General features: G+C 33.2%; 1 protein-coding gene across 1 annotated transcript in view; it reads left to right on the top strand.

The window, feature by feature from the left end:
* Dhc93AB (Dynein heavy chain at 93AB) overlaps positions 1 to 18,909 on the top strand; it is a 114,902-nt gene that overhangs the window by 16,180 nt on the left and 79,813 nt on the right. Inside the window, exons 5-17 of the mRNA XM_085957035.1 lie at positions 337 to 548; positions 1,151 to 1,381; positions 2,106 to 2,390; positions 4,504 to 4,614; positions 4,829 to 4,983; positions 5,473 to 5,668; positions 6,495 to 6,756; positions 11,126 to 11,274; positions 11,496 to 11,707; positions 12,283 to 12,568; positions 17,527 to 17,799; positions 17,895 to 18,041; positions 18,321 to 18,491. Of these exons, the coding sequence (XP_085813161.1) occupies positions 337 to 548; positions 1,151 to 1,381; positions 2,106 to 2,390; positions 4,504 to 4,614; positions 4,829 to 4,983; positions 5,473 to 5,668; positions 6,495 to 6,756; positions 11,126 to 11,274; positions 11,496 to 11,707; positions 12,283 to 12,568; positions 17,527 to 17,799; positions 17,895 to 18,041; positions 18,321 to 18,491 (2,690 nt within the window). The remainder of the gene's footprint in view (positions 1 to 336; positions 549 to 1,150; positions 1,382 to 2,105; positions 2,391 to 4,503; positions 4,615 to 4,828; positions 4,984 to 5,472; positions 5,669 to 6,494; positions 6,757 to 11,125; positions 11,275 to 11,495; positions 11,708 to 12,282; positions 12,569 to 17,526; positions 17,800 to 17,894; positions 18,042 to 18,320; positions 18,492 to 18,909) is intronic.

Here is an 18,909-nt window from a genome sequence, read left to right as displayed (position 1 = left end):
TTTATTTGTTATTGATAGTCTTAATTCTCATAATAATGTTATTTTATTAACAATAAAGATTAATTCCATTTGTCGGAATTTTCTTTCTCTCTCTATTTGTCTGTCTGTGTTTCTTTGGATCTTATATCGAACTTTTAATAATATTATAAATGTCACCTCAACTATTTGCAATTATTACATAGATTCCATGTTCTTATATGTTTATGTTATGTATTTATGCGATAAAACTATACCTACTTCAAAACTTTTCCGGTTAAAATCAGTATTTTTTTCTTTTATTTATATTTTTTCTACACGTAATAAAAAAGAACTAATGCTATTATTTTCACATTTTAGCTCTTACCGAGGCCAGAGATATTGATATGCATCTGAAAGGATTGCAAAAGCATTTTATGGGTTTAGAAGAAACTGATTTCTCAGAATTGATTCCATTATTCAGACCTATGTTTCATATTCTTTGTCTTGTATGGGGAGAATCAAAATATTACTGCCAAACATCAAAACTTATGGTTGTTTTGAAAGAGCTATGTAACATGTTAATATATCAAGTGAGTTAATAAAACACACGTACCCACACTTTCCTAAGTAGCAAGCAGTAGACTCCCCATGGGTGCAGTGACGTTCCTAATAGAAAAAATACAATTTGTAACATACACATCCTCTGACGCTTCGACCAGGCACATCTAGTTAGCGTCGCAGGCGAAAAAAATTATTTTTAGCGCTTAGTGAAAGCCACTCAGTGAGGAGTGCACAAATGATCACGTGAAACGGGAAACCACTGCACTACATTATGAAAGCAATTATGGAATATGAAAAAGTTAGAAGTTATTAAACTAGAGTTTGTGATTTTTTTTGAGAATATTATATATGTCCACCTCTGTCGTGCAAGTTTGTTGTGATTTCAGGAGGAAGAAAGTATGACTCCAAAATAACGAAAAAAATCTTTAGATGTGGTGATAATTTCTCGACTTACAGAGATTCTCATTTATAATTTATCAAGAAATAGGAGTCTCAAAATTTCATTAAAAAAAGTGTCGAGAAAGGAGATTCAAGAATTCTCATGACTTCTTGTGATAATAATTCTAAATCACGACTTTTAGAGTCCAGTTATAACATGTTTAATACACACTGGTTCTAATTAAAATTATAGGGAAAGAGATTTCTGGATTCAACGACACTATTTCACAGTGACATAGATGAAGCAAAACAAAGGATAAATTTGACAGTGAACATTTTGAAAAAATTTCGCACTACATTCGACCACTATAAGGAAAATCTGACTCCTTACTTTCAAGACAGAAAACCGGTGTACTGGTCGTTTCATCCGAATGCTGTGTTTGAGAGAATGAACAGTTTTTTGGAGAGACTGACAACGATTCAGGTAGGTAGATAATATTTTTTTAATTTAATATCCAGATGAAGAACTTTATGTAGATTGTTATCTATCTGAAAGCACTTGTGATAAATTTATTGAGCCGAGCGGCAATTAATACTGATTAGCGATTAACTACACACCCCAATTTATTTAGGATAGGTGTGACAAAGATCTTAAGTGGTTATTCGTCAGATACTTATGATTCACGTCTCAAATTAAATTGAACGTATACAATTTTTATCCCCCAAAACAAACAAGGGTTATTATTTTTTAATAATTATATTTAGTATTGGCTTCCTAGCGCAATAAGTAAGACGCCGCAGACAATCGATTCTCTATCAAAGCGCGCAACGTTGTGTATAGGTATATTGTATCGAATCAATTTCACAATCATATTATCCTCCGAGTGTTTCCTCATATCATGATTGAAAAGGAAGGATTACTCGAAACTGTCCAACCTTCAGGTGGGCGCATCGACTATTACGACATGGTTTCTGTGATGGTAAATCATTTTATCTTTTCATAAAGCAAACTTTCGCAAAATAGCTACTTGCAGTACTTACAGTTATCCATACGCTACACATGCCCTGCCTACCGACGTCATCCAATCTAGACATGGTGAAAATAGTCTTTCATATTTGCATGATAATTTTATTCATCGACACTTCTTCTGCCTCTATGAATATAAGAAACAGTTTATTTAGAAAATACCTAAATATCTTATTTCCAGTGGTTCTTTCACACAGTACTGGAGTTCATGAAACTAGAGAAGATAGAAATCGGTGGACTAAAAGGTAGAGTCCTGTCAGGCAGGATCACTGGAGTCTACCAGGAGTTCAACACCCTCTTCGCCGGCTTTGCTTCGAAGACTTACGATGTACTGGATCCCGATGACGACACGTTCAATGCAGACTTCCAGGTGTTCCAAGATGAGATCGTGGTGCTCGATACGAAGCTCGCCGCCATATTGTGCGAGTCGTTTGATAACTGTGCGAATTTGGAGTCGATATTCAAGGTAAGTGACTTCAACTGTTGTTTGATACCAGTGGCGCACCCAGGGGGTGGGCCAAGGGGCCCTGGCACCCCCCAAACATGAAAATTATCAGAATGATTTTAAACATTGAAATTGAAAGCCAATAAACTATACCTTTGGGCTTAGACAAATAAAAACACGGCAAAAAATGATTTGTAATTCTCCAGCACCCATTTTAGAAAAATTTCTTAGATTTTGATTTCTAGCACAACACTAATGTCAGGTTTTTTAGAAACCCAATCCTTAATGGAACTGTCAAAAAATTCTTGGTGTCCACCCGAATTCCGGAGTGGTGTAGGTCATGGCTGGGTAGAGCTGACAGGGCTCTAGCCTGGGGGCCCGGGCTGTGCGGGGCCCGGCGTGTCGGGTTGACCAGATAAGTGAGATAAACACACATCATAAATTAGCTTTAATAGTAAAAAAAGTCGCCTGCGGAGCTATTATACTTCATGGTCACGAACATTTTCAATTACTTATATAATTGTGCAATATATTTTTTGATTATTATGTGTCGATACTCGACAGCTCTAATATTAAAGTAGCTGTATTAAAAACCGCCAATAATTCACTGTATAAGTACCTTTAATTTGAACTAAAACACAATTTTACGTTAGTGTAGTGTTTTACACTGCCTTTAATCTTAGCGGTAGGTAGGGGGGCCGCCAATCCTAGCCTGAGGGCCTGTTTCAGGATGTGGGGACCATGGTGTAGGTAATAGACAAAAGACCGATAAATGAGAAGAAGGAAAAGAGCCTATGAGACTAATTTACATTCTCCTTCTTGGACCCCCCCAATATTAAATCCTGGGTGCGCCACTGTTTGATACCAACTAAGGATTGCAATTCCCGATATAATTATGAATTCCAGGATTTCACAGTTATAAATGTTTCCGATCCCGGAAGAGGGATTAAGATTTATTATTCATTCATAAACAGCGCACAGTGGCGGGCTTAGAGACCTGAGGCCCTATCTATATGATAATATAAAATCAAACCTAGTAAACATAACATTATAGCTCTTCCCTAGTGATAGGGTGACATAAATTATAATCATATTAATAGTTTCATTTTTGTGAACCATTATTACGTACCTACCTATCTATTTAAATTTAAGTGGTTATGTTATAGTTTTTTATGATGTCACTTGCAGGGATTTCGTTATGTTTTGAGTATAATTTTATACGCAATTTGTATAACGCATCTTTAAAATTTTTGTATTGGTACTTAGTTTAATAATTATGTGACCGGTTTGAACCGTTTCAAGGGCCCCTTTTAAGTTTTCTTATGAATCGATTGCTTCATATGCGTCAAAGAAATGCGCTGCTGATAGCGCATATATCTTGGAATGATAATTTAGAGTTTTCATTACAAGATACAAATAAAAATTATACATAAATATAGACATAAGTTTTTTCAATGTGTTTTTGCATCCATTTCTCGTAAAAAAACAAAAAAATGTTAATAGAACCTCCACTCTGTGGAGGGCCATACTATGAACATGGTAAAAAAGATACTTAGGTATATTTTACATAAAGTAATAAAAATTCGATACTGTGACAATACCAAAGATTCGATATAAATAAAAAAGATTTCAAGTTATACACATATTTCGAAAAATCTATTTTTTAAATTAAATATAAAATACACAATAATATGAATTAATTATCAAAAATTCGTTGCCTTAAAATATTATATTATATATTTATACTATTAATAATACAAATAACAATAATTGGTTTTTCAACAAAATCACATTTTACCTGGTAGGTGCATGATTTTTTAAATTTTTAGTTTATGTTTAAATTTTAAACTCACGGTGGGTACAATGGAATAAAGGCTCTGAATTGCAAACCCTAACAACTTCCAAGTATCAGTAAATAATTATAATATATTTTTTACTAAAACTGTCAACTACTGTCCAGCAAGATCTTCTTGGCTACGTGTTAAAACTGTGAACTAAGAAGCTCCTCCTACTTTTAACAGCACTAGCAACTTCCGGTTATTGCCTAGATCTTCTTCTCAGACAGTAGTAACTACCATTTAGTTTTTAGTTGAATACCAAGTACCTATGTATCAATGTTTGACCTATTTTTCAGTTAATAGACATTGTTGGTACGGTTTTGGATAGACCTCTGATAAAAAAGGAATTTACGGCAAAATATACCGACATTCTTGCAATGCTTGAAGAAGAAATCGACGTTTGTCAGGTAAACTGAAAGTATACATACCTATTACACATTATCCTTTTAATTAGGTAAAGTACTCCATTAACTATATATTATATTCTATCAACCGATCTTGACGTACAAAATCAAAACCACATAAGAAATCATCACAATAATCATATCGACAATATCTATCAATAAATCATCTTTGAAATAATATACAATTATATTAATAATGTAATAAATTGATTTTTAGACAATATTCCAAGAAGAAGCAACCCGCTTGAAGAGATTTGGTCATATGGAGGTGGATCTCTTCATGCCGCCGACAGCTGGGGGCCTTCTATTTGTGGATGCGGTCAGGAGACGAGCCACCGCACCCGTTGTGAGCTTCAGAGCCCTTCAGCATCCGTAAGTATGGTGACTTCATGACTTATGGTTACTTTCAATGTACAGCAGAAAGCTCTCAGGTTGGGATCTTATAGCAAAGGATGAGAGGTAAATCATAACATGTCATTTTTGCACATGCAGGCGGTATCACGCCAATCCATTCCAATAATTTACTTTATTTATGGAAGGAAGGACTTAAGATATATTGCTAATTTAACTTAATAATGAAGGTTAGAAGTATGGATATATGTCTCCCCTACTTCCTGGTCTCCAGATAACAAAATCAAGTGGCGTAGCTTTATGTTTTAAAATAATATATTATGACTAAAATACAATATGTAGTGACTAACTAAAAATCTAGCCAAGATGAAACTCTCTCGAGGAATCCGTATCATGTGATAGACCCAGGTCCAACATCGCATCTTCACATCTATTATCTCTTCATTTCTGACCTGCAGTCATTATAAAAATGGAAATACATATTATACACTTCTTCTACTATACTTTCAGGATAACACAATGCGAACATGCTCTGCAGATCTTGGAGAAATATGATAATCTGATGAAAGAAATGGATAAGTTCTCCCAAATGTACTTCAACCAGTGGACATTGGAAGTCCCTGCGATAATCGAAAGCAATCTCAAGAAGAGTCTTCTTCTTCGGAAGCCTGACAATCCTGAACTTATTTTGAACTTTGATCCAGGGGTCAGTTGAATTTCACATTGTCTACTAACATTCCCAATTTTTTTTCCGCAACGTAGATAGGTATACACACTCCCAAACGAAGCCACATCTTACCACCAATTACTAGGTATCATAAAACGGGGATAATGGTTAAAACATTTTTACGAGATTTGTTGTAATCCATTCAGTGGAGGATTTTAAGATGTGGCTAGATCAGCAATCGGGCCGGAATCGGATATCCTAGGCTGATTATACTGACAATGAGAAGTATTATTTACTCCAGCTCATAATGCAGGGAAAGATAGGGGGCAACAAAGGCGTAGGCATAAAGAGATTATCTTGGCTACTCAATGTCCAAAGCGTTGGTGATCTGATATAACTTAGAGGCAACAATACAAAATAATTATTCAACTTTTCTCAGGAAAGGAAAGAATTATAAAAGAAGGGTAAAATATGAAGCTTGCAGCATACACGGAGATGTAACATTTCCTGAGGTTATCTAAAATCCACAGATTATCAGATAGTCCGATTGCCATCTATGAATAAGTATGTTTTTATAATATTAATACATTTTATTGTATTCAAAAGGCACTACAATATTATGTCCATTCTGTGAATTATTATTTTATTTTTTCTATTATAGTCTAACACGACTGAGTACTTATTTATATCTGAGTGGGAGTGGTAACGTAGGGTGTGGATGGGCCACGCTAAAAATATGACGTCACATGCGTATTCTATAGAAACAAAAATAATAACTTGACAATTATTATGAAAATATCAAGCAACAAAGTATTCTTTTCAGTAATAATAATAGATAATTACAATACGAAATGTATGATTCCAGTTGGTTGAAATTCTTCGCGAGGTCCATTACTTAAAAAGGGACGCTGACCTCTTACCATTAATACCCGAAGATGCGCTTCTCATTTACGAAAAAGAGGACACCTACAGGCAGTACAGAATCAATTTGAACATCACAATTGAGTGGTACAACCAGATCAGAAAAAACAGTCACGATGTTGAGTTTGATCTGGTACGAAACGAGATTGAAGCGATTGATGAACAAATTCTGAAAGGTCAAACGGCACTCAACTGGAATTCAGAAGGTAAATGATTAATATGGAAGGTATATTGCTAACCTATTAATTGCATTCAGAGACCGCCATGTTACTAAGATACACACTAATTACATTTAAAGAATTTACCACTGTATTTTTAATATTTTTGAGTGCTTATAAAATATGATCCTAAATAATGATTCTGTATTTCGAAGAATCAAGCATCTTTAGCAAAAAAAAATAATGCCCCTTCACGCTCTGTTGATAAGGAAACACATAGATAATATCATTTACTGGAATAACATGCAGATTCACTAAGCGGTTTATTGAAATTAACGACTCACCACAAATCGGCGCCGTATTAGGATGATTCAAGTTTACTTGATAAATTCATAGAGAACATTGTTTAGAAAACATAGATGGTTAATTTTTTAGTCTATTATTCAATTTATATCTATTCCAATTCTCAACAACATATTATTCAATGTTATGTAGATTATTTTCTGATTAAGATTAATACAATTTTACTTATATGACTAGTACCTATGTATGTACCTAACTAGTCATTTGAAATTATTCAGATTAAAATCTTTATAATTTTATAGCCCGTTTATACGTGCATGAATTTACTGCCGACAGTACGTATTACCTCGGCCATAACAAAAAAGTTCAACGACTTCTGAATTATCACGGGATAGTTGCAACTTGCATGATGTATTCACAGTAGAACGATAATATGAGCATTTCGACGTTTACCAATTTTCACAACCTGTCAAACAGCACCATACAATGACAACAACCGTCTTGCCTGTGCTAGAAAAATGAGATTGGCGAGACAGTCAGCACTTTTGCGTGTAAACAGTTATTATCGCAATAGTTTAATTTACACACTGTTGGTGGCAGTAAATCCATACATGTGTACAGGCGCTATAAGTCATAAATTATTATTTATTATGTGTCATAAATTTCAGATGTTGTCTATGAATTATTTATTAAAGTGAAGAAAAACACATACCTATTATTTTAATTGTTGACAGCATAATCTCTTTTAATTATTACAAGACATTAATAATAGGGTAGCGGGGTAATCATTTTGAAATACGAGGGTGGGTCAATAATTCCTTAGAAAAAAGCATTAAAACAGTTTTTATTTTTGTATTTTTTTTTTATTTCTCAACATAATCTCCTTGGAGCTCAATACACTTGGTTAGACGTTTCTCATTTTTTTTAAACCGACAGAAAAATAAGTTTTCGGAAGGTCCTCAAAATAAGCATTTGTCCGATCGATGACTTCTTCATTTGAAAAAAAACGTTGTCCACTTAGCCATTTTTTTAAGTTTGGGAAAAGGAAAAAGTCACTGGGGGCTAAATCTGGCGAATACGGTGGGTGGTCGACCAATTCGAACTTCAATTCTTCAATTTTAGCCATTGATCGTAAACATGTGTGAACACGGGCATTGTCCTGATGAAAGAGGATTTTTTTCCTGTTTAAATGAGGCCGTTTTTCTTCAATTTTGTTTTTTAGCTGGTCCAATAAAGATGCATAATAATCCCCTGTTATTGTTTTTCCTTTTTCCAAATAGTCAACGAAAATAATTTCACGTGCATCCCAAAATACAGTAGCCATAACCTTACCAGCTGATTTTACGGTTTTCACCTTCTTTGGACATGGTTTGCCTTCGCAATCCACTGCTTTGACTGTTCTTTCGTCTCGGGAGTATAGTGGTGTATCCATGTTTCATCTACAGTCACAAAGCGACGAAAAAATTCATCCGGATTGCGTTGCATGAGCGACAACAGGGCTTTAGAGGCCACCACCTTATTGCGTTTATTGTCGACTGTGAGCAAACGCGGCACCCATCTTGCAGAAATATTTTTCATGCCCGATTTGTCATGTAAAATAGAAATGACGCTACCTTTTGAGATCCCTGTAACCTCAATTATCTCACTCAACTTTAATCTTCGGTCACTTAACACCATATCGTGGATTTTATTGATCATTTCTGGTGTAGTCACCTCTACAAGACGTCCTGAACGTGGTTCATCCTTTGTTGATGTACGACCACGTTTAAATTCATTTAACCAGTTATAAATAGTTGCAAGTGAAGGAGCAGATATGCCGTGAACTAAATCCAACTCATTTTTTATTTCCTTTGCTGTTAACCCTTTTATATTAAAATGTTTAATAACAGCTCTAAACTCAATTTTCTCCATTTTCCATTTTTCCATTTTCCACAAGCAAATTTTTTTTTAAATGTACGAGAAACACACAACAACCCGACCAATCTGATTGAAACTTCGCAGCATACCGAATCGGTAGTGCCGCTGCATGAAAACAAACCGCTTACAGTACTAGTCGCGCCACCTGTCGGCTTTTCTAAGGACTTATTGACCCACCCTCGTATATGTAATGTCTAGATACTATCAATATTATTTATTTTATTTTAATGATGCAATTAAATTATTAAAAGGCATATTATTATATATACTATATTGCGTTTTACTTTGCAGTTATCATTAAAATAATAAAATATAAAAGTATAAATTATCAATGTAAGAAATATATCTCAGACAACACATAGTAGGTTTATCCCATTGTGTTAATCCAAAACTAGATTGTTTTCATGCGGATGCTCGAATTCAGATCAGTTTGGTAATTAATGCTATCTAGAACATTATTATCATTTATGAATATAGGTAAAAATATTAATTTGAGGTATGGCGGCTTTAAGAATTAATAGTTATCAATGCACTGCCGATACTCACATCACTGTACTAGCACCACTAGTAATAGTTGCCGGGTTCTAGTCTTTTACTCTAAACTTGTAAAAGCGTTCATTTGATATCATAGTATATTTTACATCATACAATTAATTTTACATCTAGTTAGATTTTGTGTCACTTTTCTAAATCAGTGCTTTTTAACCTTTTCATAACTATCTACCCCAGTGGTTCCCAAAGTTGACTGGGCTCCGACCCATCTAACAAAAATTTCCAATCTTGGGACCCACCTTTTAGCTGTCTTAGAGAAAAGAGGGCATAAATATTGGTAATGCTCAGATTCCCTAGTGGCGAGTTGTGGAACTAAATAATGCTGTCTTATTTGTTCTAATTGAAATAAAAAAAATATTTTTTATAAGTTTTACCAATATGAATGAAAGACTGTTGAAATAAGAAACACAACTTAAATAAAAAAAAATTATTACTGAAATACCTACACCTGCAAGGTTTTTTTACAAAGTTATTTCAATGGGAAAGATGTATTTATCTCTTATTTTTCTTCATTAAAGTTTAAGCATTAACTTCAACTTTAGTTACTTTTAATCGCAGTGAGTTTGATATATCCAATTTATTTCGGTATTTAGTTTTAATGTTAACCATAACCGAAAATCCGACCTCACATAGATGTGAGGTAGTAAAGAGAAGAGGAGGAAGACTTTCATAGCTTCATCGAACAGGCAAGAGTAATTATCAGCAACTGAGAGCCAGAATTTTGTAACTTAAGTCAATATTCGCTCGCGACCCACTGGTGGGTCGCGACCCATAGTTTGGGAAACCATGATCTACCCTATAACATAAAAAGATTAGCTCAAGTCTACAACTTTTTCCATTACATCTTTCTGTCACTCACAAAAATCCTTTTCGCTTAAATCTCATTTATTCAGAGAGAAATTCAGTACCTACGCAGGTGCTAATGTGTGTTGGCTCTGGACAGGGTCCTCTAGTATTATAGTAAATAATTATTTATTAAATAAAGTGTCACATAGTAGTTAACTGCAATATTAAAGGGTAAAAATGTTCAATAAATAAATGTACATTATAGGATTAGTATTCGAAAAAATAAATGATAACCGGTAACATTTGTTTTAAGAGATATTATTCACTGTATTTACCATCAATGTCATCACGTTGATAAAATAAATGAATGTAATACAGTATAACCTCGTTTTTACGTGCCCGGAATTCACGTTTTCCCGGCAATTGCGTGTAATCTTTTCAGTCCCGATGTATTTCAGTACATTTAATACCCGCATTTACGTTTTTCTTTCCCGCGATTTACGTCGGAAATATTCAAAATATGCGAGTTACGTGCGCTTGACAATAATTGGGTCGTGACATTCGAACGGCGTAAGGTGTTTGGAGGGAAAACTCCGTGTCTTTAGAACGGCGCACGGTGATTGGTCTTTAAATAACAAAAAAACAAAAATGCAACAAACTAATATACATGATTTTTTAATAAAAAATAAAAAAAATTTCAACAAAATTTTTAATTGAACGTTTTTTTTTAATAAAACGTTATTTTTTTAGAAAAATGTTCTTTTTTTCAATACCCCCCCTTTTACATTTTCCCTCCAATTAGGTTTTTTTTCTTCAGTCCCTTAAAAAATGTAAAATAGGGGTTATACTGTAATTCCAGATCTCTGGCAATACCTTCAAGATTTGCACACCCTCGTTGGTAATCTTCAACGTAGAATGGTAAAGACTCAAGAAAATCTGAAAGAAATTCGATCAATTATGTCATCATGGATCAAAGTTCCAGTCTTTGAGAGGAAAGATGGAAAAAAGGTAAAAAATATGTCAAAATTATAAAAATCTAAATTCAGTCCAGAGAAGTCCATTTATCATAAAAGTTTACGATTTGATTCCTGGCGTGTTAGAGAATATTGTGTTATGTAATTAATTATTAGTGTTACTATAATGACATAATATCTTGGTAGCACATATCCACGTGGCCAGTCTGTAAATATAAAGATAAAGAGATATTAAATTCACAATTTCATTAATAGGACACGGTGTTGTGCATCGACGAGAAACAAGAACGAATCACAAAACGATATGGTGAGATAACAAATGCATCAGAAACAATCAAAAGACTTCTTGATGAGAACATGGAACTCTTCAACATGCAGGAATGTCAAGAATCTGATATCTGGCTCAATTATATCGCATTTGTTGATGAAATCGTCTCAGAGGCATTACTGAAAACCATTGGCTGCAGGTAATTATTTACTTAATGTACATGTTATCTCTTTCTATTTAGTCTTCTTTTTATTTGAGAATTCTCCTGACCCTGCCATATTGTGTCGAACTGCAGAAAAAGAATAATCTTTACGTTTCCGCTGTCCCACTATATAATACATGTATCATTATGGACAATGCTACCCCTAGGCGAAATGTTTCACGCGTAATATTCATATGTTTCAGTTAGCCTACTTCGCATACTGTTAAGCGATGGTAGAGACATTGCATTTTTGTATTCAGATATTTCACAACTTGTCTTATCATATGAATAGCGCCGAATCACTCCGTAGTTACTGACAAGACTTCACTGTTTTCGTCGTTCATATTCTGCAAATCGATAGTTATTATGGTTAGTAAAAGGGGGAGAAATTTTTGTGTCTATATTATTTTGTTTCACAATATACAGGTCCTCCAGACTCTTAATTATTAAGATTATGTATAGATTATAGGTACATAATATATAGATTTAGTGTTTCTTTGCTTCCAGTATATGTACAAATAATTATAATAAATCAGTATACCTGTTTAAAAAATATTTTGTTCTAATTGCAGTCTGGGATATCTCACAGAGCACATGGATCCTAAAAATAGTCTTGCAGCACTCTTCGAAGCCCAACTAGAATTAAGGGAACCGGAAATGGTATACACTCCTTCGCTGCAGATGGATGATCCGAAAGGATTCAACAGTCTCCTGATGGAGCTTATCGATGACATCCTCAAAATGGCCACATTAATGGAGCGGATATCAAAAGAGAAGACAATCACATACGGAGAGGAAGTCAAAGAAAACGCTGATATTCAGGATATGATTAAAGAAGTGTTGCATAGCGTCAATCAGGTATAGCAGCACTTCTATAGACTAGGGGTTGTAAACCATTGGTATGTGGATAATTTATACAATGTGCATTACTTATCCGGCACACAGGTAATAAAATGGTATGTGAGATCCATTAAAAAATATCTGTAAAATAATCTCCTATATATTATTATCCTAAGAGATTTTGGAAAATACACCAACAGCTCATTTAAGCGACATTTTATTGTTATTTTTACATCTTCACTTCGAAATGTGCGCTACCGAATTATCTACCGATTGAATTGACCAAATTTGAGAAATATCCGATGATTTTCCAGAAACGTGACGTTTATAACCGATATTTTCTCATATAGCGTATACAATTCGCCATACTTCTTTTAACGCACAACAGAATGACGTCTACGTCGCTTAAGACCTTCTAATCCTTTATTTGACAAACGAATTCGATTATTTTTATTCAAATATCGTAATGTAGGCATTGGCGCACTTTTTTCCGGTGAAAAAACCATAATCCTGGTATAATTCACTACGTATAATATCTTTTCACAGGAGCGTGCGCCACTGTCCGCCATTTCATAGATAACATGATATTCCAAATTAGATTTTTATAAATACTTCTTTGTGGCTGTTACGCACTATTTTTTTATTGAATAATTACCTATGCTACTAATTTCCATAGATCACAATATAGTCATATTAAACTAACAAAGTTGCCATTGCAAACAATGAAAGAAATTAATACGAATTGTTATAGTTATCAAAATGAGTCATATTGTATAATATCTACCTATTTTTATCGTCCCTATCATCATCAATCTAGACCTATCCACTGCTGGATGAAGGCCTCCTCAGCCTTATTCGACTCCTTACTTACACATGAATTGTTATATTTATCAAAATCAGTGATATTATATTATTATCTACCTATCTATATATAATACCATTATTATCACGAGCCTCAATAAATCCACTGCTGGATGAAGGCCTCTCTACGTTGATTGTATTCATGACAATATTGAATTTCTAATGTTATTTATCTACATATTCATATCGTCATCATAATCATCATCATCATCAACCAGGATCAATCCACTGCTGGATGAAGAGTTCCGCAACCTGATTCTACTACTATTGGTTTAACGAATTTGTGATATTATACATATTTCTATCCATCTTATCATCATCGACTTGAACCAATCCACTGCTGGATAATGGCCTCCCTAGCCAGAATCTACTCCTTTCTGTCATATGAATTGCTGTAATTATCAAAATCCGTGATACTATATTTATCTACATATTCATGTTGTCATCATCATCATCATCAACCAGGATCAATCCTCTGCTTAATAAAGACCTCCATAGACTGATTCTACTCCTTTTTGTCATATGAATTTCTGTATTTATCAAAATCGGTTATATTATATTTATCTACATATTCATATCGTCATCATCATCATCACATCGACCTGAACCAATACACTGCTTAATAAAGACCTCCCTAGCCTGATTTTACTCCGTTATGTCATATGAATCCCTGTATTTATAAAAATCGGTGATATTATATATTTTATCTGCATATTCATATCATCATCATCATCATCATCATCAACCAGGATTAATCCACTGCTTATTAAAGACCTCCCTAGCCTGATTCTACTCCTTTCTGTCATATGAATTGCTGTATTTATCAAAATCGGTGATATTATATTTATCTAAATATTCATATCATCATCATCATCATCATAATCGACCTGAACCAATCCACTGCTTAATAAAGACCTCGCTAGCCTAATTCTACTCCTTTCTGTCATATGAATTTCTGTATTTATCAAAATCGGTGATTTTATATTTATTTACATATTCATATCGTCATCATCATCATCATCGACCTGAACCAATCCACTGCTTAATAAAGACCTCCTTAGCCTGATTTTACTCATTTCTGTGATATGAATTTCTGTATTTATCAAAATCGGTGATATTACATTTATCTACATATTCATATCGTCATCATCATCAACCAGGATCCATCCACTGCTGGATGAAGGGTTCCGCAACCTGATTCTACTACTATATTATACCTATTTCTATCGTCCTTATCATCATTGACCTGAACCCATCTACTGCTGGATAATGGCCTCCCAAGCCTGATTCTACTCCTTTCTGTCATTTGAATTGCTGTATTTATCAAAATCGGTGATATTATATTATATCTATTTATATTTCCATTATCATTATGAGCCTGAATCAATCCACCGGTGGATGAAGGCCTCTCTAAGTTGTTTGAATTTCTGTCGGTCATATGAATTGCTATATTTATCAAAATTGCTGATATTATATTTACCCATTCATAATATCGTCATTATCATCATCAACCAAGATTAATCCACTGCTGGATGAAGGTTATCCCAACCTAATTCTACTCTTCTTGGTCATATAAACTGCAATATTTTTTTAAATTTGTGATTTTATATACCTACCCATTTATATCGTCATTATCGTCATCAACCTGTATCAATCCACTGCTGTATGAAGGCCTCTTTAACGGCCCACGTGCTCGTCGTAGGTTAAAATTGAGTTTTTATTGTATTTTCAAACCATGATCCTGGACACTCCTTAAACGTTGTAGATAATCTATTTATATAATTTTAAAGCCTTATTATCCTTTATATTTATTTTAAACATTTAATGACTGCATAAAGTATTTTTGTTACATAAAATAGTATTCTTTTAAACCTCTCGCTCTAATGTTTTAGAATATAGTCATATTTCGGTACATGAATGTGCAGTCGTGTTAAGATTTTTTACATTTATTAATTTTTAATCGCATTTATAAAACCATTAGTATGATTTATGACGAGATAATTTTAGTAAAATACTTACGATAAAAAATTATATTGATAATCTCTGTGATCCCAAATTTGACAAAAATTAGGCATTTTATTATTCAAAAAATTGGCAACATTAACACATTTGAAGATAATTCTAAAGATACTTATTATAAGCTATGTCTTTGACCATTCAAGTGTGATAAACATCTTATGAATAATGATTGCTTTATAATAATTATTGACCTAAGAATAATGTAGTGTTTTTTTGAAATACGCCATTTCTTTTGTCATTCCCCAGTGGTTAAGCTACAAGATACGGCCGTACCCATAAATTGACAAACTATAATTGAAGTAGAGAGTAAAATGATATTGACGCGCGTGTTTGAACATGTACCGTTTAAAAAAAATAAAAATAAATTCGGTTAGGTACATGTTCAAACACGCGCGTTAACATAATTTTACTCCCTACTTTAATTATAGTTTGTCCATCTATGGCTACGGCCGTATGTTGTAGCTTAACTACTAGGGAATGACAAAAGAAATGGCGTATTTCAAAAAAACACTACCTTATTCTTAGGTCAATAATTATTATAAAGCAATCATTATTCATAAGATGTTTATCACACTTGAATGGTCAAAGACATAGCTTATAATAAGTATCTTTAGAATCATCTTCAATTGTGTTAATCTTGCCGATTTTTTGAATAATAAAATGCCTAATTCTTGTCAAATTTGGGATCACAGAGATTATCAATATAATTTTTTATCGTGAATATTTTACAAAAATTATCTCTTAATTAATTATACTAATGGTTTTATAAATGCGTTTAAAAATTAATAAATGTAAAAAATCTTAACACGACTGCACATTCATGTACCGAAATATGACTATATTCTAAAACATTAGAGCGAGAGGTTTAAAAGAATACTATTTTATGTAACAAAAATACTTTATGCAGTCATTAAATGTTTAAAATAAATATAAAGGATAATAAGGCTTTAAAATTATATAAATTGATTATCTACAACGTTTTAAACGCGTGTTTGAGCATGTACCTAACCGAAAAAAAGATCTTTTTTTTAAAACGGTACATGTTCAAACACGAGCGTTATCATGATCTTACTCCCTACTTCAGTTTTAGTTTGTCAATTTATGGCTACGGCCGTATGTTGTAGCTTAACCACTGGGGAATGCCAAAAGAAATGGCGTATTTCAAAAAAAACACTACCTTATTCTTAGGTCAATAATTATTATAAAGCAATCATTATTCGTGAGATTTTTATCACATTTGAATGATCAAAGACATAGCTTATAATCAGTTTCTTTAGAATTATCTTCAAATGTGTTAATCTTGCCCATTTTTTGAATAATAAAATGCCTAATTCTTGTCAAATTTGGGATCACAGAGATTATCTATATAATTTTTTATCGTAAATATTTCACTATAATAATGTCAACATAAATTATACTGATGGTTTTATAAATGCGTTTAAAAATTAATAAACGTAAAAAATCTTAACACCACTGCACATTTATGTACTGAAATATGACTATATTCTAAAACATTAGAGCGAAAGGTTTAAAAGAATACTATTTTATGTAATAAAAATACTTTATGCAGTCATCAAATGTATAAAATAAATATAAAGGTTAATAAGGCTTCAAAATTGTATAAATAGATTATCTACAACGTTTATGGAATGGGATCATGCTTTGAAAATAGAATAAAAGCTCCATTTTGACCCACGCCGAGCACGTCGGCCCTTAAGTCATTTTGTTTATTATTCAATACATTTTTAGATATATTTATAATATCGTACTTTTCATAAATTTTGTTCATTTGAATCGAATTAAAAATGCATAAATAAGTGTATAATCATTATTGACGTATTTTTGTTGGTGATTGAAATTTTTGATATAAGTAGGCATGCATTTATCAAAAGGTTGACAACCGTACATTGTAATATGTAGACATACAACTGTAGATTTTTATTCATTGTCCACAAAATAAAGAGATATTAGAAAGACATTATTTGATACTTCAGTACCTTTTCTGTGAAGCGTATAGAAGAGATCATTGCTCAGTTGGCTGCAGTTAGATCTTGATTAGATTTTATCTTTATAGTCATTATATTGTTTTCATTCAGGTGTTTGAGGATGCAGCAGAGTTTTGCGGAAGCTTCGAAAACTACTCTTATCTCTGGCTGGAAGATCGTGAGAGTATCATGGAAATGTTCCTCTACTATGGCAGAACTCTCACCAACGATGAGCTAGATATCCTCGCAGTAGATGAAACTCTCGGACCTCAGCATAATCCGCCCAAAATGGACTTATTCAGGGAACAGATTGACAACTATGAAAATCTTTTTATGGAAATCGAAGAGATGAAATCTTACAAAGTATTTAATTCGTGGTTTCAAGTAAGAATACTATGCAAATGTTGTATTAATTATTTTACTGTTAAATAAAAAGTAATAATTTTATTCATCTATCATTATTTTAATGTTGTTTACAGGTCGATGTTCGCCCATTTCGTCAGGCTTTACTGAACACTGTCAGAAAATGGGGTAACATGTATAAAGAGCATTTGGTCAGCAACGTGACATCGAGTCTCTCAGATCTTGCAGCCTTCATTAGAGATGCTGACGAAGGACTATTACAGGTATTTCTTTCAAAAGTTTCGATTTTTCCCCTCCTTGGCTCTACAATTATTAGTGAATTTTGAAAATACTCATTGGGTCCATGATCCGAATATACACACAATGAAAAAAATAAACATGAATTCAATAAGGCTGTGGGATATAAACTTATTACTCAATTATTTGAAGCTGAGAATTTTGTCCATTACTCAATTCCATAGTTGGACATACCTGATCTATAGTATCAATGAAACATATCTAATTACAATAACGTTTAAAATTAAAAACTTACTGAATTTTAGACAGCTGTGGAAGGAGACTATAAAACATTGGTCAGCATCATGGCTTACCTGATGAACGTCAAAGACAGAGCAATCGCATCTGATGAGATGTTTGGTCCGCTCACTGATACGATAGAACTTCTAAAGTTTTACGATATGGATATCCCAGAAGAAGTCAACGTTCTTTTGCAGGTGATAATATTATTTTATTGACGCTTAGAAAGAAATTTGTTTATTTTTTATAGGTTCCTCCGATAGTTTACGCCATTCACTTACTATATAAGATAGGCTTTTAGGTACCTTGACATAGATTTGATGCGTACACAATTTCTGAAAGTTCGTAAAGCATTTGGGACTTTTTATTGGTCGTCGTATTGGTATTAAACGATATGCAGCCAATGAGGTATCGACTAATTAGTATAGAGCTACTTTCAGCCAAAGGAGATCTTATCTAACAATGATGCAGGTGACTCCAAACTGAAGGTGAGCAATGTACGACTTTCATTTGTATGTAAATCAAACTTTATTTAAGAAACCGCAGTTTTTTTGAGAGAAGACAAGAACAACGAAGTACTGAAAGTACTTACTACTGTCCTTTGCAACAACATAC

This window comes from Rhyacophila brunnea, unplaced genomic scaffold (genome assembly GCF_057557595.1).
Source record: "Rhyacophila brunnea isolate RB1 unplaced genomic scaffold, BYU_Rbru_1.0 scaffold_6, whole genome shotgun sequence".
NCBI classification, from domain to species: domain Eukaryota; kingdom Metazoa; phylum Arthropoda; class Insecta; order Trichoptera; family Rhyacophilidae; genus Rhyacophila; species Rhyacophila brunnea.
The sequence above is the reverse complement of the archived record's forward strand: the minus strand, read 5'-3'. Positions and strand labels throughout refer to the sequence as shown.